This window comes from Neomonachus schauinslandi, chromosome 6, assembly GCF_002201575.2.
Source record: "Neomonachus schauinslandi chromosome 6, ASM220157v2, whole genome shotgun sequence".
Taxonomy (NCBI): Eukaryota; Metazoa; Chordata; class Mammalia; order Carnivora; family Phocidae; genus Neomonachus; species Neomonachus schauinslandi.
The window spans coordinates 62,308,296-62,329,912 of record NC_058408.1 but is presented as its reverse complement, the minus strand read 5'-3'; the positions used below and the strand labels follow the sequence as shown (position 1 = coordinate 62,329,912).

Sequence of the window (21,617 nt, the reverse complement as noted above, 5' to 3'; positions counted from 1 at the left end):
ATTTTAAGAGCATCTCATTGGCTGCAGTGTTGAGAAGAGGGCATGGGTAGGAAGCAGGGAGCTTCTTAGGAGTTAATGTCAATAATCCAGATAATTGATGATCGTGACTTACATCAGAGTAGTAGCAATGGAAGTGGAAAGACACAGTCAGATCCTGGTTGTATGTTTTTGCTGAGCCAACAGGATTTCTGACAGATTGAATGTAGGGTGTGAGAGAAAGAAAAGGGTTGAGGATCACTGCCTGGTCTTTGGCTTGAGCAATGGCAGGGATGGTGTTGCCATTCTCTGCCAATGGGGATTTTCGTTCATTTGCTTTGCTTTGGTTTGGTTTTGTGTGTGTGTGTGGTTTTTTGTTTTTTTGTTTTTTGGGGGGAGAAACAAGCTTTTTGATGGCAAATTAGAAACTATGGTTTTTTTTTTTAAGATTTATTTATTTATTTTGAGAGGAAGAGAGAGAGAGGGAGATTGAAAACATGAGCAGGAGAGGGGCAGAGGGAGAAGCAGGCTCCCCACTGAGCAGGGAGCCCAACATGGGGCTCCATCCCAGGACCCCGGGATCATGACCTGAGCCAAAGGCAGACGCTTAACCGACTAAGCCAACCAGGCGCCCCTAGAAACTAGGTTTTGGACATGCCAAATATGATGTTTCTGTTTCACATCCAGGTTTAAGTCCCCTACTAGACATCCATGTCAAGTAGGTGTTTCTGGGGCTGAGGGACCTGCTTGGAAATCCATCACCATAGAGACCATTTGGAGGCATAGTGAAGACAAGAGGTCTGAGGACTGAGTCCTGGGGGCACTCCTAGAATAAGGGTTCAGAGATAAGAAACCAGCAGAAAATTGAGAAAATGGAACTACTGATGAGGAGGGAAGTAAGAGATTCCTGGTGTTCTAGAAACCAAGAGAAGTCTTCAGGAAGAGAATGTCATCAAACATGTCAAATGTTATTCATGACTTATGTGAATGATGTAGATCACATTTTGAAAGGGTGAGGGAGCAAAATTGAGATAAAAAGAGAGAAACTTAATGAAAAGCTCCTGAACTTGAAAGAGACAGACCTGGGCCCCAGTCCCAGCTCAGTAGCTTGACAGGTGTAAGGTAGCACACCTACTAGGCATGGTAGGAGGCCTGGGAATGTTCTAAGACAACCGTAATGAAGACTGGAAGAGTGACCTTAGGAGAGGGGTGAAAGAATCCTCAGGAAGATTCAGCTGAGATTGGAGAGGGAACTGTAATCATTCTAGTCAGTATGTTTACGTGATTTCTTTCCCCTTCAGATGTGGGATAGAAAGGTAAGAAAGTAGAGACGGATTTATTCCAATGTTGGGAATTAGAAGGGGCAGAAGGAAAGAAGGCAGTGCAGTGAAGGGTCGGATGAACAAACAGTATACTCTATAATTTAAGAAAGACTAGGTTCCAAAGTGATTGCATCATGATCAAAGTCAAGCAATATTTGGAACGGGAGGATCAAGAACAAAGTATCAAATGACAGCGCTTGAGAAAGGTGACGCAGTGTTCATAGATCGTAGAGAGCAACTGTGCTTTCTTTTTCTGCATCAAGGTGAAAAAATGGTAAAGAAAGAGAAGAGAAATAGCAGTCAGGGCCCAGCCCTAAGACAGGCTGGCGGCACCCCGGAGAGTAGGGGAGAGGGGGAGGGGGAGAGGGGGGTGGGGGGGGAACGGGGCAGGCCCACGTTTTTAAAAGAGGGGAAGTTAGGAGCCCAGATTTAGAGCATGAGAAGTGTGATGTCTTTCCTATGGGGGGAAAGATGTATAGATTGCTAACCTGTGGGATCAAGACAAGAATGTAAGGATCACTGGGAGTGCTTGTGGTTTAATTGAGAGTAAGGGAGCCGCGTCATAGACCTCTCTGCCCTGTTCTCGCTCTCTCCCGCCCGCTCCCTCTCCTCCTCTGGGTCTTTGTTATTGTTCTGATGGAGGAAGGAAGTCCTTCCAGTGTGCTCTGTCGTGATTTCAACGGACTTCTGATAGAGATGGTCAGTAGGGTCTTGCATTCAAGACCAAGAAAATACCATGAACAGAGTGGAAAGTGCCCAGTTAGGGAGAAGCTGAGCGTTTGAATGAGAGGCAGTGGTGTGGAGTGGAAGTGACCCTAACGCGGGTTCGGTACTGTTTCACCTGCAGCTTGAACAGGTTAACTTCTGGGAGCCTCAGTTTCTTGTTGCAAAATGGGAATAATAAAGCCTACCTTTTTGAGTTGCTCTAGGGCTTAAAGGACATGAAACCCTTGTTGTCCCTGACAGTGGGTTAGAGATCTCTTCCTCTACTTCCTTGCCATATCCTACTCCTCACCCCCTACGAAATACCCAACGACCACTCGACACTACAGGAAGGGGGGGGTGACAAATGAAAGCAGAATTTTAGACCACGTGTAGTGGAAGGGAGTAATAAATTGGAGACGATGGGGAAAATAAATGTGAGGAGGACTCTTCTTTGCCTCATGTCCTCAAGAAATAAAATCCCATTCCTATGAGAGAAACTAGATTTAAAAATTCATTAGTTAGTATTTTGCCGTGGATGAATATACATGAAACTGAACTTCAGAAGCTTTTTCGTGAAATCGTTATACTTCTATTGCACACCCAAGCATTTTTAGCCCTCTTCATTTAAAGTCCTGATCAACGAGTGGATTTTCTAAAAGGCATCACATTGTTTTAGCCGCTGAGTTTTATCACTGTTATTTTTAACTTTTTGTTTTGACATGTTGCTTTTAACTGTAATTAAAAATTATTGGCATCTGTGTTTACTTTTTAGCTTGTGCATACCTTATCTTCATAGCAGAAACTAATTAGTATGTGAAGTACAGTACCATTAAATCTGCATTAAGGGGGAAGAATTCTAATCTGATCATATGCAAAATATGGTAGAAAATACATTTTAATATTTGAAAGATACATACACAGTATTAATTCCGCTCACATTCTTATGATAAAGAAATACTGTTTTAGCATTTGTTTCCATACATCTTGCCTTGGCTTCTTCCCTGTGGTTAGGCAGATTGCAGAATTTAGAAAAAAAACTAATCTTCACTCCTGAAACTTACAAAGTGATTTAGGAAAATAACTATTGTATGTGGTGGGCCTGTTTTAAAAAGTAGAATGGGGGCGCCTGGGTGGCTTAGTTGGTTGAGCATTGGACTCTTGCTTTCGGCTTAGATCGTGATCTCAGGGTTGTGGGATCAAGCCCCGCATTGGGCTCCGCGCTCAGTGGGGAGTCTGCTTGTCTCCCCCTCCTTCCGCCCCTCCTACTGCTCACACTCTCTCTCTGACTCAAATAAATAAGTAAATAAATCTTTTAAAATAAAAAAAATAAATAAAAAGCAGCATGAACTACCCTCTGGAAATATTTTCTGAAGCCCTAGAATATCTTTTCTGGTTTCAAATGGGTTTCACACCTGGCTGGCTGCCTCCAGCCCCTTAGCTTCCTCAAGCATAACCTGCAAAAATGGTATCTCTTCTGTGAATCTCCTTCTGACTGCCTGTAAAGAGATGTTTCTTTTGAGATACCCTCATGCTGAGGCAGGTTACTTTTGGATTATGACTTAATTTTATATCTCAAAAAGATTCCAAAATGGCCCCCTTTTTTCCTGCTCCCACTGCTACCACAGTGGTCTGAGCCATCCTCATTTCTCTGTCGGTTTCCTTGTTGCCCCCTGCTTCATCTTTGCTATTTTTGCTGTCCTTCTACTCAGAGGAGCCTGAGTAAACCTTTAAAAATAGAAATCAGACTATGTCACCCCCTGCCTCCCCCATCATCACATTACCCACCTTACACTCTTCCAGTAATGTTAGTTTTTCTTCATTACCTCATTTAGGATAGTAGATATCCCCATTTTTTCTTCATGTCACTCATCAGCATTAGTGATTGTTTATTAAGTTGGATATTTACCCATCTGTTATGTCTTCTCCACTGGCCTGTGACTCCGTGAGCAGAGGGATTATGTCTTTTTTTTTTAACCACTTTATACCTGCACTGTCATTAGCATTTAGTTGAGGGCACATCAAGGGTTTTGGTTTTTAAAGATTTTTTTAAATTTATTTATTTGACAGAGAGATAGCACAAGTAGGCAGAGCGGCAGGCAGAGGGAAAGGGAGAAGCAGGCTCTCTGCTGAGCAGGGAGCCCGATGCGGGGCTCGATCCCAGGACCCTGGGATCATGACCTGAGCCGAAGGCAGCTGCTTAACCGACTGAGCCACCCAGGTGCCCCATGGGTTTTGGTTTTTAATGACTGGATTTGGTTGTGTTTGTCACAGAGTAGCCACCTGTACAATGCTACCTGATGTGTTTCATGTGCATCACATGAATGCTGCTAAACTGCAGTAGGTCTCTGCCTTTTTCCCTCATTAACATTGGTCGCCATCTGTGTAGGGAGATGGAAAGTTCCCTGAGGGCAGGGATCCTTGTCTTTGTTGTTCGGGGCCATGTCTGCAGTGTGTAGAGCAAGGCCAGAATAGATTTGGTGCATATTTATGGAAGGGTTGAGTGAATTAATGAAGCCCCACACCCCTGACATCTGGAATTTATTCCTATGATCAACAGTTCAGTTCAACAAACATTTATTAAGTCTCTACTGTGTGCTAATCATTATGCTAGGCCCTGTGGGTGCAGAAATCAGTAAGTTATGCTATCATTTCTGCTTGTGATTTAGTTTGCATTAAGATGCTATTATTCTAATTCGTTTAGAAACTATAGTATGATGTGACAGAGGCTTTCAAACTATTTGAGCACTTAAGCCTGATTCTTATTAAACAGATAATTCAGGAGTGGTTTCATACCCATGTTTTGTTTCACTCCCAGTTTTAAACACTGTGTTGTTAATTACACTTGCCTTGTTCAGACGTGGCTGGCCCTGCCTCTTGGAATGGCTTCCAGGCCTTAGCATCTTTGATCAATCTATTTCTCATTTATCTTCTAGGTCTGACTGAGGTCAGATGATAAATATAATGCAGTGACCCAGTGTTTTGCTCTCCACATCTTGCTTACAATCTAAGTGTGATTTGCTGACAGTGTGGAGACATTAATCCAGCAAGAGCTTTGTTTAGGATCTTGCTAGAGGCAAAGACCAGAGATGCTGTGTTAGTTTCAGCAATGTCTTCCTTTCCTTTCTTCTTGAAGATGGTGTTATTTTTGAAATATGAAACATTTTTCCAGTTCTCCATATGTTGAAGAAAATCTCTCCTAGTTCATTTTTGATGTCAAGATGAGATTTATGTACAAGATTGGGGAAATACACTTACTTTTGGTTTGAAATACACCCAGATTTTTTAAGTTGTCACCTAAAGTAGGTTGTGACTTTTCTTTTTTTTTTTTAAGAAGCACATTAAAAAGCCACAAGCAGAAAGATACAATTTTTATATTCTGTGTTTCTATTTCTAAAATGTATAGTTGACAATTAAATCTTATCTGTATATTTTATGTTCCTATTTTCAGGAACTGATTTTTCTCTTAAGTAGGAGACTTACAAATTCTATGATCTTGACTGAAATATATCCTTTATATCCTCCTGAATAAAATAATACTACAAACATTGAAATATTAAGTACTCCATGCCTAAATATTAGCCGCTAAGGTATTGCCTTCAAGGGGAAGGGTTAACTATTTAATCATCTGTGTCCCTGATAACTTTTTGGTGATTTTTATATCATTATCAATATAATCTGATTAAGTATGACTGAGTGTGTATGAGTTTATTATACCTTACAGCCATCTGATTTAAATCATTAATTTGATCTTTTTTTGGAGGGGATGTGGAGGAAAAGCATAACAATAAAGGAAACATGTCCTCGTCTCTTCACATCTTTTTCTGTCTCTGGAGACAGAACCTCTTCTGGTCTTAGAGAAAGAATGAAAATTTGATTTTACTACTGCTTAGTACATATATTAAAGGTTTCCCTTTTTCTTTTGTAGGATGAAGTGGCGCATACTCTGACTGAGAGCAGAGTATTAAAGAACACCAGACACCCCTTTTTAACAGTAAGTGACTCAAGGGCAGATGTGATAATCATAACATTTTAAATTTAAGGGAGTTTTATTGAAACAACTAAGCCATGAAAAGTAACATTTATTTAGGTATGCCATTTTCTTTGTGGAAAGACTAAGTCTTATTCCTTTGACCTTATTGCAACGTAGGGCCTAAGTTTACAATATGCATGCATTTGTCTTCCCTCCTCTTATACAACCATTCCTTTTTTGAGATTTTTTTTCCTTCACGAATTTCACTGCCTTCAGAAACAAAAAACCATAGAGCAAATATACGGAGACCACTGAGAAAATGGTAGACTTACAAGAAATTCTTAGTATTAAATGTGAGGGTTTTGTGTTTCCTTTGTTTACTGGCTTCTGATAAATATTTAAATGATCAAGCAGCATTGTCTCCAGATATGAAAGGCAGAAAATCTTTACTGAATATTTTTTATAGAAATTGAGACCTCCCATAGGTATAGAGTACTTTAAGAAACCCAGGAATACTGAATACATTAAATTAAAGGTAAGCTGAGTCATGATATGTTTTCTTGACTTGCATGCATATTACTTGTTTTGAAAGAAACTGATTTTTTTTATAGTCTTGTACTTAGATTGCTTATAATAGAGACAATTTCTTCCTGGTTCTAAGCGTATTAAGATTAAAAATAACAGGTAGAAAAGAAAGAGAAAAAACAACCGGTAGACTTTCCAAAGGGGGAACCTTTCAAAGATTTAGGATTATGTAAAGTGGGAATGTTTTCAGAGGTAATAATCAGATACCTAGACTTACTTTGTTACGTTACTGTGTGTATATTGTCCAGTGTAATAAGATAGCTCTAAAGTTCTGATACCGTTGTAACTTATATAATTATATGAACCAACTCTGTTGAATTCAGTCATGTTATGCACCCACCCAGTGTGCAAAAAGCAGTGCTGGAACTATATTAGAAGCCCGAACATAACTGCTCTAGCTGTATTCCTGAGACTTCCTCAGTTGAAGGTCGTGCAGATGGGAACTTTGGGGACTAACTAATCCAGTTACAAATAGATAGCATGATAGATTGAGAGGTGCCCATCACAATTACTAAGTGTATTTTTACTTAAAATTTTAATTTTAACCTTTCCCTAACAGTAGCCAATGCTGATCTAAACAAAATTTGTTTTATGTTCTTCAAAACTCTTCAACACTCTTAAGGAGTAAGTAGCCTCTTTAGGACAAGAATGATTCATTTCATCCCTCAAGCTTACTGTTTCTAAGTATTCTATTTTGGTATCGTTATAAGAATACTGGATTATAATGTAACATTTTTTCTTTTTCATTTCAAGTCCTTGAAATATTCCTTCCAGACAAAAGACCGTTTGTGTTTTGTGATGGAATATGTAAATGGGGGAGAGGTGAGTCAAGAAGTTAATCCAGCACTTGAATATGCATGGTAGTCCTGTCATCCTTTCTCATAATTACTGAAAATATAAGTTATAATGTAACAGTTGTCTACTTCCTGGCAAGGATTTGGGTAGATGGGAGCTGAGTCATTTCTAATGAAACGTAATGGTCGCTTGTTTTTTTTATGACTGCTTTTACATATTGGAAAGCATAATCATATTCTTTTTCTCCCTATATTTTTTAAATGTAAAATATCTTAGCACAAATATGCTTTTGGAAATCATGTGATTTTGAAAGCCGGAAATACAGGATTTATGGTGCTTTGCAAAGTTCTTTTCAAGTGTTTGTGAAACTGGTAAAAGATTATTTAGCCCATTTTAAACTTACTTGAGCCGTACTCTGTAGGCACATCGTGCTGAGTTCCCTCTTCTTTTACATAGTAGTTAGAGTAACCTTGACTATATGTGAGAGATTTTGAAAGGATCTTGTAGTTTTGAAGAGAAATGCAATCAGCATAGTGGTACATCTCACCTATTCCTTTGTTCCCCTGTCCTTTGTCTTCCCTGTTTTGGATCAAAATCAATGTGAGGGAAAATTTTAATTTACTAGAATAGTTAACTGGAAATATTTTACACTGTGGGCTTTCTGAAATAAATTTAATTATTAAATAGAGGATTGTATCTCACAGACCTTAACGTAGTTTTGTTTTTCAAAATAAATGGATTAAATATCCTCTATAGAATATTTTCTCCTATAGAATTATCTCACTTGTAGGAATTGCAAACATTCATCCATTCATTTGGTAATCACATTTTAAATGCCAAGGCAGTGTGGGTTTACCAGAATGTGCTAAGACATCATCGTTCTATGAGGACATTTGTAATTTACCTCGTAAGTGTATTATAAATTAGAATGTATAGTGAAGGACCTAAATGTTCACAAATTCCTATTAGAAAATTCTTTATGAAAAAAAGATTTAAAAAATAGAAAATGCTTTCTGGGTGATTTGGCATTAAGGGTAGTCCTTCAGTGCTTACTGAGATTTCAGCAGGGGACTGACTTGAGAAGATTCTTCAGGCAGAGGGGATCATGTGAGCAGAATCACCGGGGTGAGCACAGGGCAAAAAGAACCTGAGTAGTTGGATGAGAATAGCCCAGGCATTGCAGTCAGAGGTTGTCTGAGAAAATACAAAGATGATGAACTTTGTGGAATTGCACAGGACCAGTCCACCTTAATGACCACTGAATCGGGTATGGGTAGAAAGAGAGAGGGATCAAAAGTGGCTTTGGTTTGGAATCAGGGAGAACTAATAGAGTGAATTTACAAAGAATGTGTCGAGGGTAAGACTATCAATTTGGGTGGTTTGAATAAATAAGTTAAGTGAATGGCTGAATAAACTCTCTCCAGGAGCACGGATCAACAGGGTTTTTTAAACTGGAAACTGCTGAGAAGTAGGAAGAAAAATAGAAAGTAATGTACTATATAGTTTATTTTGGGGACAAAACTTGAAAATCTTTTTTCAAGAAGGGAGTATCTTTTAGTGTAGTTATAAAATATGTATTTTTTGAGGCTTTGTGCAAGGCACCTGATAGGTATTGTGGGACATAAAATCTGAACCAAACATAGATCTTACCCTCAAAGAGTTTACAGTCAAGTGGGGAAGATAAGGTACAATACCCATGCTAGGTATAAAGTGATAATTATCGCTTGTTTTGGAACTACAGATGAAGAACCACGGGACTTCGCGGGAGGGAAGAGGGTTCTGTGTGGTGTGGTGAGGGAAGCTTTGGAGCCTCCTGGGGCGGGGGGCTGCACCCACACTGTCATTCTAAACCTAGAGTACTTCTGAGATTAATTAATTGATGATTGTTGAAACAATTTTACACACAAAAACAGATTTTCAGACTAGCCAGATGGTTTTCTTTAGCACCGAAACTCCTACATTATTTCTCTCTTTTTTCAGAATTTCTGTTTCGAGAATGTGTTATAGATAAAGACTAAATAATTTCATAGATTGCGGCAGGTGAACTGATTCTGTATGTGGTATATAATTTTCATGTGCATGGATAGTAATTACAGCATTTCTGTGTATATATATATATATATATATATATATATATAAGTAAATTTTGATTATATTTATGTAATTTTAGTAAAAATGAAAATTTTGTATATATAATTTCCCAATTTTTCTCTCTTTAAAGTTATCACGTTTTTAAATACATTTTAGATGCACTTTTGAATGTACTTTGTAAATACAAATAGTTATCTCGTTCTTGGAACTTGATGTGATTATTTCTATTCTTAAATTTATCATTTCTGCAAAGGAAATCTATGTTCAATATATCTTTATCGTGACTTACTTAATTTTGGTTTTGCTTTAGGTTCACCATGACATTTATTCTGCCCAGGGATGCTTCCTAGAAATGTAGAAAACTCCATTGCTGTAGAAAAAATATTAAATATGGTACTTATGTTTGGCAATAGGTTGAAATAGAGGTAAAGTAAGGGAAGCTATAAACTCACCCAGGCAGTCCGTACCAGCACTCACAGATGCACGGGGGGTGTTACCCTACTAGGAACCTCTGGGTGGCATCTAAGAGACCAGCCTGTTGAAAAGGAAGCTCTGGGGGCGCCTGGGTGGCTGAGTCAGTTAAGCTTTCAACTCTTGATTTTGGCTCAGGTCATGATCTCAGCGTTGTGGGTTTGAGCCCTATGTTGGGCTCTGCATTCATTGCAGAGTCTCCTTGTCCTTCTCCCTCTGCTCCTCCCCCACTCACTTTCTCTCTCAAATAAATAAAAAATCTTTTTAGAAGAAAGAAAGGTAACTCTGGTAAACAGTGCTCACCCAAAGGGCAGCATCCTCAAATCTCTTTATATCTAACCTGTGCCTCAAGATGAGCTTCTTTAGTGAGCCTATTGAAGTAATTATAAGTAGCCCAATTTTTACTTAATTCATACTTGTCTTGATTTTTAATTAGCAATAGCATCCTTTTAGCCTGTGTTCTGGAATGTTTTATCATGAAGTATAAATACAGCAGTTGAGACATTCTTTTTCTGACCTTCACATTTTTGTGAATATATGAACTTATTTCAGCCTAATAGATAGCACAGGAATTTAGCATGCTCGCAGCCATGCTTATTACTATCCCTGTGTTTGCCTGTATTGCTTAAAGCACTAAATATATCTTGATGGAAGTGGATTGTGAGAGGATATTGGTGTAAGAAATCAACAGTGGCTGCTTATAGGCATATCAGTACAATAGGGATCACATCATAATTGTGGTTAACTACATGAATTCAAGAAATGGGGTCAGAAAGAGACAGCATAGAGATAGATAGGAAGGAAGGAAGGAAGGATATGGTGATTCTGCCATTTTTCTTGATAAGTGTGTTCACAGAGTCACCGTAAGATGAGAAATAAATTTTGCTGTTCTTTTATGCCATGTCAGTTTCTACTTGGCATCCATAGAGTTTCACGGGATATAAGCTCTGGTGCGTAAAAATACATAGTTTTCATAAATCATTGTCATTAAGTGCCTTGTAACTACAGATGTTCATTTAAGAAACTGCAGTATTTCAGTGTTGGAGGAAGAACTGCTGGGCTTAACTATATTGAGACAGTATGTTGGGTCTGCAGTGTGGTACCTTCCTTAGGAATTTGCAAGAATGATTTTGATTATACTTCATAATTTATGTTTGAACTTTAGAACCTATCCCATTATAGTCCACTTGCCTATTAAATATTTAATGAGCAACTACTATCGACTGGACCTCAGCAGATACAGAAATAAGGAAAACATGGTACTTTCTTTTAAAAGATGACTATGTAGTTGGGGTTATGGAGAAGAGAATATGCATATACTTTATAGTGTCATTATTGCTATAAAACACTGGTTGATGTGGGATACAGAGAATGGGCACTTGAATCAATCCAGAAGGAAGAGAGAAGAGAAGGGGGGAGAATGTCAGGGTAGGAAATGAAACACTTCCTCAAGTGGTTGCTAAGCTAAGACTTTAGTTTAACTATAACTTCGATCACTGAGAATGAGAAGGAGAACATTCCTATACAGAGGAAATAAAATATGTAGAATGTACAGGAATATGCCAGTTCTCCCCCACCTGCCCAGATATAACACAGTGTATGGGGTGATGCATAAAGTCCTGCAGAGAAAAGCCAAAAGAGTCTGAGCAAGTAGTCAGCATCATATTAGGACAGATTTTCTCTCCCAACCAATTTAGATTTTATCCTGAAGACAATGGAGCATCATGGAAGGATTTCTGTAAGAAAATGTTTCAGAAAGAATATGTTGTAGCAATAGCAAGCTTGGGTTGAAGACAGAACTGGAAACAGGGAAACTACTTGAGAGGATACTGCATTTAGGTTTTTACTAATTTAGTCATAAACTGATAGGGTCATTAATTGAGGTAATATTAGAAGGAATAAAATTCTAATCATGTTTAGGTACCAGAATTTCCAGGATTGATTGATTGACTTTTAAAGATTTATTTATTTATTTTAGAGAGAAAAAATAGAGAGCAGGTGCAGGGGGAGGGGCACAGGAAGAGGGACAGAGAGAATCCCAAGCAGACTCTGTGCTGAGTGTGGAGCCTGACCTGGGGCTTGATCCCACAACCCATGAGATCATGACCTGAGCTGAAACCAAGAGTCAGACCGCTTAACCAACTGAGCCACTCAGGTGCCCCTAGTAGTTCCAGGATTTAATGACTAAATGGAAAGAAAAAAAGTCAGTTTCCTGTTTGCTGCTTGGGGGGAACTGCATGGATAGGCTGTTCAAAAAGTCAGGAAACACAGGATGAGGAATAAGTTCTGGTGTGATCATCTTATATTTGAGGTACCTAGTGAGGCTTACAGGGAAGTAGAATTAGGTCAGAGATACAAATAGGCTTCATCAGCAGGGCTAAAACCAAAGAAGGGAAGAAAGGTCGAGGGTGAGAGAAGTATGTAAAGTTAGAACATTAGTGACCAAGAATGGCACCTGGAGATGCCAACAGTAGACGTGTTGGTGATGAGAGAAGCCTAAGGAGCATCCTGGGGAGAAGGAGCCAGGCAAGAGAAGCCTACGAAGCTAAATACGGTGTATTAAGTAGAACAGAGAACAAGTAAATCCTGCAAGATAACAATTGAAAAATGTGCATTGGATTTGACAAAGACTAATTCCTAAGCAGGTGCATGGATTCTTCCTTTTTCTTGGGTTGATGCAAAGCATGAACCTTGGCGATAGAATGGAATGTACAGGGGTGGGTTTGGAGCTCAAAGTTGTGAAAGTGAATTCAGGGCAGCCTTGGATATACAGTCATTCAGCATCTGGAGAACAAATTATAAAAGCACTCTAGTAATGTAACCAGTGACACTGCTGCTAACATATCCAAATCAACCCTCTTTTTGTAGCTTAGGTATTACTGAATTTACATAAGAAGGAGAAAAATATTCTGAGAACAAAAAGAAAAAGTAAAGTGAAAACTGACTAAGATGGTGCTGGTCAGTTTAGAATGCCTCTACTTAGGGGATGCCTGGCTGGCTCAGTTAATGGAGTGTTCGACTCTTGATCTTAGGGTTGTGAGTTCGAGCCCCACATTGGGGGGTAGAGATGACTTAAAAATAAAATTCTTAAAATATAATAATAAAAAAATAAAACTTGTATGCCTCTACTTAGGATTCTACCCCAAAAATCTCACTCAGCCGTATTTCTTTCTGGACCTCTGTAAACCTCTCTTCAAGCTGAAATTGGAAGTTAAGATACCCATTAGAGGATAAAGGGAAGTCACTGTGTAGAAATGTTTATTCATCTGATAAATTCTTCACATTCCTCTATTTATGTGGATATGAGTGAACTAACACTCACTTATTCACTATTCTTGTCTGTACTTAGCTCATTGTACACTATATTAATTACCTTGATAAAATTCACTTTATTTTTTGCATATGACTTTGAGTTTCATGCCAGTCTTGAGATCCTCTCATACTTATTTCAGATTTTCATTATTTGGCTGGCATTTTTGTCTTCAGTGAACCAGAATCATCTCATTTTAAATTCACATGAGGCAGAAGTCCAGAGAGTCAGCTTTCTCGTTCTACTTACTAATTTATGGAGGTGTGATTTGGGTGATTTTTAAATTAAAAGTATCATTTTATATTCATAGTGATGATTTTGAAAATTTTACTAGATTTATATGTATATAAATATCTTTATTGTTCAGGAGTCTGACAAGTTAATTTCTTTGCTAATTGTTGTAGTTATTAATATATTATGTAGGTTATATCAGAATTCTATTGCTTTCATCCAAAGCTTTTTCAAAAATTCCCAAGCCAAGAAAGATGCATTATAATATTCACTTTAGTACATAAAGTTGAAGGCAAAATAAGTTTGGGAAGATTTTAATATATACTTTAGTATATACTGTATTTTAGTATACTTTTATAATATTTCAAGGCTAGTTTTCTAAGATAAATCATTAAGCCAATATATCACTGCATCTAAGGTAATAATTCAAAGCCTTGACTAGCCTCAATATCTAAGAGGCTTACTTTCATACCTAGAATCTCAGATGAGGTGACTGGAACTGTAGGAGCTGGCCAGGCTTTGCCTATTTCCACGATTCTTCTCCTCTCTGTGGTTATGGCACAGCACCACATTTTTAGGGTAATTAAACTTCTCACACAAAGGTTGGATTACTCAGAGTGAGCATATGGAAAGAGTGGAAAACCAAAGACACAATATATGTACAATTGGAGACCTTGAAGAAAAAACACAAGGCATCACAACACGATACCTAAATATTAAAAAGTATAATCGCTCCAAGTATCATCTCCAAACACAGTATCTAGTCATTTGTGTTCTGCATCTTTCACTTTGCTTATTACTTTAAAAACTCATCAGAACTGTTGCATATATCAGTAGCTTGTTTCTTTTTATGGATTTACTCCCATTACATGGTAGCATCATAATAGGCTTATACAATCACTAGTAGATAGGCATTTGGGTTCTTTGCAGTTTGGGCTATTATGAAAAAAACTTGTGAATATTCCAGTACAAAACTTTGTATGGACATACATTTTCAGTTATCTTGGCTAGATATCTAGGAATGCAATTTCTATGTCATTTGGTATATTCAACTTCATAAGAAACTGCCAAATAGAATTTTACATTTCTAGGATGTTATTTAACATCATCACCACACTTGGCATGGTTAATCTTTAAATTTTACCCATTTTGGTGAGTGTGTAATGGTATTTTGTAGTTTTAATTTGAACTTCCTGAACAACTAATGATATTGAGCATCTTCCTGTGTTGATTTGCCATTTGGATATCTTCTTTTGATAGGCTTTCTTAAAAGTGTCTTTTGAAGGACAACTATTTTAAAGTAGATGAAGTACATTTCATCAGGTTTTGTGTGTGTGTGGTTTTTGCATTTGGTATTTAATTTAAAACATCTTTTCCTCACCCAAGTTTAAGATTTTTTCTCCCATGTTTTCTTCTAAAGGGGTGAATAGTTTTAGCACTTACATTTAGGTCTATGATCCATTGCAAATTAATTTTTGTATATGGTGGTATATAACAGTCAGCATTTTTTTTTTTTTTTTTTTTTTGCATTTGGATATCTAATTGTTCCAGCATATTTTTTGAGAATATAATCTGTTTCCCATTAAATTACCCTGACACCTTTGTCAAAAATGAATTGACCATTTACATGGGGTTGATATCTGGACCCTCTCTTTTGTTGCATTAATCTCTATCCATTCATTCTTATGCCTGCCACACTGTAAGTGTTAAAATTGGGCAGTTTGGGTCTTCTACTTTTGCTTTTCTTTTAAAAATATTGCTTTGACAACTTTATTTCCTTAACATTTCCATATAAATTATAGAATAAGCTTGTTGATTTCTACATAAAGGTCTCCTGCACTTTAACTGGGCTTATATTAAATCTGTTGATCAATTTAGAGAGTTGACATATTAACAATATTGCATTCTGATCCATGAACATGGTATAGCTTTCTGATTATTTAGATTTTCTTTAATTTTTTCAACAATATTATATAGTTTTTAGTGTACAGGTCTTGAACATTTTTTGTTAAATTTATCCTGAACTATTTTGTTTTTGATGTTATTGTAAGTGCTTGGTCTTCCAAATTTGAATTGTTGGTTGATAATATACAGAAATGCAATTGATACTTATTACCCTTGAATCTTACATTCTTGCTAAAAAATTTTTTTGTAAGTATGTTGAGATTTTCTGTGTAGATGATCATATCATGTGAGAACAGACACAGTTTTACTTCTTTCTAATCTCATGCATTTTTGTTTCTTCTTTATTCTGCTAATACCTTGAATTTTGTTATTTGATTTTTTAATGTTAAACCAATTTTGCCTTTCTTAGATAAACCCAACTTGGTTATGAGATAGTATCCTCTTGATGTGTTGTTGGATCCAGTTTGCTAAAATTTTGTTAAGAATTTTAAATATTTGTTCCTTCGTAATATTCTTTAGGTCCCTCCTCTTCCCAACCTCAAGTAATGTCTCTGAGTTTGGATTCAAGATAATGTTGACCTCTTGAAATGAGTTGGGAAGCATTGCTTCCTCTTCTGTTTTCTGGTAGATTTCATCAGTGAAATTTTTGGACCAAGAGTTTTCTTTGTAGGAAGGTTTTTAACAATGAATTGAAAAACTATATATAAATATATAAATATATATTTTTTTCAATTCATTGTTAATAAAAACATGTATTTTTTTTTCATGCATTTTTTTTTAGTAAACTTTGGTAGTTTGTGTGTTTCTAAGAATTTGTTCATTTCATCTAAATTTTTAAGTGTATTTGCTTAATATTGTTAATAACGTTCTCTTGTTATTGCATTAGTGTCTGTAGGGAGCAGTGGTTAACGTCTCTCTTTTAATATTGCAATTTGTGTCTTCTCTCTTTTTATTTCTGATCATTCTTCCTAAAGGTTAATAATTTTTATGGATATTTTCAGCTTTAGGTTCTACTGATTTTCTTCTATTATTTTGGGGTTGTCTATTTCAGTGATTTTTGCTCTTATCTTTATTATTTCCTTCCTTCTGGCTACTTTGGGTTTAATTTGCTTTTCTTACCCTGTTTCATAATGTGGAAACTTAAAGCATTTATTTAAACCTTTTTTTTTCTAATATAAGTATTTAATATATAAACTAACCTGTAGAAACCAATTTTATGTTGTATTTACATATGAATATTTATAGCATATTTTTAATATTATATATGTTTTTACATTTTTTTATATCTATTCTTTTCCCAAGTTTACTAATTTCTCATGTCCTATCTTTTTTGGCCAATGGACTATTTTAAGATGTATATTTTCCAAATAAGGTTTATCATTCAGAAATGTTTATTGAGTGCTTATTGTGTTCTGGTCTTAGGGTGCACTGGGGTGAATAAAACAGTCATATTAGAAAATAAACCCAATAAATATTATAATAACAATGAACAGAATGCTATGGTATGAGAGAGAATAATGGAGAACGTACTTACTCTAAATTGAGTTACCTGTTTGAGGAAGTAGCATTTAGATTGAGACTTGATAGCAAAAAGTTTGGGGAAGCGGGTTCTGGGGAAGGAGCTGCATGCACAGAGGCTGTGGTGAGAGCAGCTTCTTGAAAATGAGACTGCATGAAGCTCCCAGCTCTAGCTGCACTGATCTTTCAACAAAGATGTGTTGCATTCATATTCTTGTTCTACACTTTGAGAAGCTGTGTTCTCTCATAAGTCCTTTCTCTTATGCAGTTCATATTATGCTATTATGAAGGAGACTTAAGAAGCTTCTTCTTAATGGAATAATTTATACATTTATTGTCTCAAATTAATAGAAACTGTAGTTTTAGTGTAATAAATAGATGATATGTCTTAGAGATAGACAACCTAAGTTTGAATCTTTACCACTTAATAACTGTGTGATGCTAGGCAAATTTTATAACATCTCTAAGCCTTAGTTTGCTCATTTCTATGATGCAGATGATAATTCCATCTATTTTATAAGGGTGTTTTGAGGATAATTCATGTAAATCACTTGGGGTACAATGCCCAACAAGTAGCAGTACTCAAAAATAGTGCCTATTGTGGGGCGCCTGGGTGGCTCAGTCAGTTAAGTGTCCGACTTTCAGTTTAAGCTCAGGTCATGATCTCAGGGTCGTGGAGTGGAGCCCCATGTGGGGCTCTGCACTCAGAGGGGAGTCTGTTTAGGATTCGTTTCCTCTGCCCTTCCTCCCCCCACTCCAACCACCCCCCGCACTCGCTCTCTCTCCCAATAAATCTTTTTAAAAAATAGTGCCTATTGTGATAGTAATGGGAATAATCACTTATATTTAATCATTTATTATATTTAATCATCTGTAATATGGAGATAACATGTAGCTTTTATGATTGTAGTTAGAATGTACTGCTCTTAATGCCCCAAAATGGTAATATTTATTATTTTTATTATATTGGTATTGGCTATATTTCACAAATAGCCCAGGTATTTCACATATATCCTAATAAATGTAACTATTTTAAAGCAATTACCTTGAGAACTTTTACCTTTTTAAAAGTATATTTTATTTTCCAAATGAAGAATCAGTTAATATTTAATGTGGTAGACCTGAGCAGTCTCTTCTTTAATCTTGATAATATAGTTTTAATAAAATATTTTAATATAAATTATTTTGATTATAATAATGGATTGGGAATTTTAAATGATTTTTTAAAGGAAGCTATTTTTTGTCTTTTCATATTAAGTATTTTCAGTAGGCCACTTCTAATGCCAGAAAATTTTTTTAGCTTGTATTGCATCACTTTTTTAAAAATTGCAAGTTTACAGGCTACTCATTCAAATTGGTGGCCTAGAATTCTTTTTGCATTTTCAGACTTGTAGGAAGAGGCCAGGAAGTAGACGAATAGGGCTTGAGGCATTTCGCTGATAATTTGTAGCTAACACAGTTTCAGTGTCTAGCAACTCTGACCTTAGATCCTTGTCAGTTCTTCTGTGGTATCCTAAAGGTTTAATTTGTATTTAAAGAAATATATATTGGGAATGCCTGGGTGGCTCAGTCAGTTAAGCATCTGCCTTCGGCTCAGGTCATGATCTTGGGGTCCTGGGAATCGAGTCCTGCATCAGGCTCCCTGTTTAGCAGGGAGTCTGCTTCCCACTGCCCCTCCCCCTCCTCGTGCTTTCTGTCTCTCTTTCTCTGACAAATGAATAAATAAAATCTTAAAAAAAATAATATATTGAACTATATTATTAAAATATGGCATTTTTATACTTATATCTGTATCACAATTGTTTTTGGAAGAACCTTAAAAACTAAATGCCAACATAGATTGCATTAATTTTTCTGTGTGAAATATATGCAAACTATGAACTTAGCTTGTGAAAACGATAGACATTATCTGAGAGGTAATTATATGAAGAATTGCCTGTTAAATGTAAGAATGCTTCCATTTGATCCTATAAAATTAAGTATTTGGGTATTTATTTCATAATGTATTTAATACTATTCCAATTATGTAGTATAGTATTTGCTATGGATTGAGTATTTGTGCTCCCCTCACCACAAAACTCGTGTGTTGAAACCTAATCCCCAGTGTGATGGTACTACGAAGGGAGGTCTTTGGGAGGTGATTAGTCATGAGGGTGGAACCCTTGTGGGAGGGATGAGTCCCCTTATAAAAGAGACCCCAAAGAGTTTACTCATCCTTCCACCACATGGGGATACAGCAAAAAGACAGCCATTGGTGAACTGAGGAGGAAGTTCTCACCTGACATCCAGTCGGCCAGTGCCTTGATCTTGGACTTCCCAGAACTATACGAAGTAAAGTTCTATTGTTTATAATCCACCCCCAATCTTGGGTGTTTTGTTATAGCAGCCTAAACAGACTAAGACACTGCCATTGATTCATTTCTCTGTGGGTGAGCCAGAGCCATTCTTTTAATATTAAGTGTTTTTGCAAATCCAAGGGATGTGTTGATCTGCACATAGTGCAGACTGACATGTCTTGTTGCTTAAGTAATTAGTTGTCTTCAGGATATTCAGGTTTCAAGCTCAGTGGATATTATGATAACGAATGTCATCATTGAAAATGAGCATATTTTGTTACTCTCTGGTTAATCTTTTTTTTTTTTTTTTTACTGTTACAAAGGAATGACTGAAAGTTTTAAAAGTGGTATTTGCAGGAAAAAAATTGAGATTAAAATCTTAGATTGCAGTGATAATTCTTAGGAAATTTTTTATGTCCAGATTTTTTTGTTTTTTGAAAAGTTTGTTGCATTAAAGACTAAACTTGCACAGTGAAGGAAACCATCAACAAAATGAAAAAGCAACCTATTGAATGGAAGAAGATATTTGTAAATAATACATCTGATCAGGGGTTAATATCCAAAATATATCAAAAACCTATGCAATTTAGTATTAAAAAACTCTGTTAAAGATGGGCAAAGGACTTGAATAAACATTTTTCCAAAGAAGACATACAAATAGCCATCAGACACATGAAAAGATGTTCAACATCACTCATCATCAGAAAATGCAACTCACAATGATGATGGGGTATCACCTCACACCCATTGGATTGGCTGTTAACAAAAACAAAAAATCACAAGTGTTGACAACGATGTCAAGAGAAGGGAACCCTTGTGCACTGTTGGTGGGAATTCAAACTGGTGCAGCCACCATGGAGAACAGCATGGAAGTTTCTCAAAAAATTAAAAATAGAACTCTCATATGATCCAGCAAATTCCACTTCTGGATATTTACTCAAAGAAAATGAAAAAACTAGGAGAAGCAAGATGGTGGAGGAGTAGGAGACCTAAATTTCGTCTGGTCCCAGAAATTCAGCTATATAGGGATCAAACCATTCTGAACACCTGTGAACTCAACAACAGATTGAAGAAAATAGCAACAACTCTATGAACAGAAAAGCGACCACTTTCTGGAAGGTAGGACGTGTGGAGAAGTGAATCCAAGGCAATATTCGGGAAGATAGACAGCGGGGGAGGGAGCCTCCATCAGCCGCTACTGGCAAGTGATAGAGAGCAGAACACAAAATCGGAACTTTTAGAAGTTTGCTCCGCTGAGGAATGTCGCTCCAGTGGCTAAGCAGGGGGTGGAACCCTCACTGGCACAGTGCGGTCTCGGGGCCCTCAGGGTCACAGAAAGACCGGGGGTGCCTGAGTGTGGCAGAGCTCCCAGGTATCGGAGCAGGGAAACCAGCAGCAGAGACGGAACCCAGGAGCGGGCTCTCAGCTCGGGGTTGCCATAAACCGTGATCCGCAGCACAGTTGGGCCACTGCTCTTCCAGCGGGACCCAACAAGCGGCAGATCCAGGGAGACTCCCCTTCCTCCCCCAGGAGGAGCGGCGCAGGAGTGCACCACAGGGATCGGATGGGTTTGGAGACTCAACATGGGGTCGGGTGCCAGAAATAGAAACGCTCGGTCACAGGCCGGGTGAGCATGGAGTGCAGTTGGAGACAGGGAGACGGGAGTGATTGACTGCTTTTCTCTGGGAGCTCACTGAGGAGTGGGCCCTGAGTTCTCAGGTACTCTGGGGTGGAGATTGGAGGCCACCATTTTCACTCTTATCCTCAAAAGCTGTGTGGAAAGCTTGCAGGGAACAAAAGCTCCCGAGAGCAAACCTGAGCAGATTACTCAGCCTGGCCCCCAGCAAGGGCGGGGCAATTGTGTCTCGGGCAAAGACATCTGGGAACCTCGGCAACAGGCCCCTCCCCCAAAAGATCAGCAGGACCATCCAGCCAAGACCAAGTTTACCGATCAATGAGAATGGCAGAACTTCAGTGCTAGGGGAATACTGCACATAGAATTCGTGGCTTTTTTCCCCATGATTCTTTAGTCTTTCAAAGTTAATTTTTTTAATTTTCTTTTTTTAATTTTTCTCTTTTTTTGAATTTTTCTTTTTCCCTTTTACAACCAACATCTTATCAATCCCTTTTTTAAAAAATCTTTTATTTTTCATCTTTAGAGTAATATTCTATCTCTTCATAGTAGTTAACTTTATATATATTTATATATATATATATAAGTTGTTCTCTCTTTAAAATTTTGGGATACAGTTTCTTCTAACAGACCGTAATATATCATAAATCTCTAGTGTATGGCTTTGTTCTAGTCTCCTGCCTGATTACATTCCCTCCTTTTTTTTTTTAATTCCACTTCTTTCTTTTTTCAACCAACTTCTTACCAATTCTTTTTATAAAATCTTTTA

At 37.2% G+C, this 21,617-nt stretch overlaps 1 protein-coding gene across 1 annotated transcript in view; it reads left to right on the top strand.

Annotated features, from left to right (window-relative positions):
• Positions 1-21,617, top strand: part of AKT3 (AKT serine/threonine kinase 3) — a 298,230-nt gene that overhangs the window by 197,243 nt on the left and 79,370 nt on the right. Inside the window, exons 7-8 of the mRNA XM_044916426.1 lie at positions 5,929-5,994; positions 7,312-7,380. Coding sequence (XP_044772361.1) covers positions 5,929-5,994; positions 7,312-7,380 — 135 coding nt within the window. The remainder of the gene's footprint in view (positions 1-5,928; positions 5,995-7,311; positions 7,381-21,617) is intronic.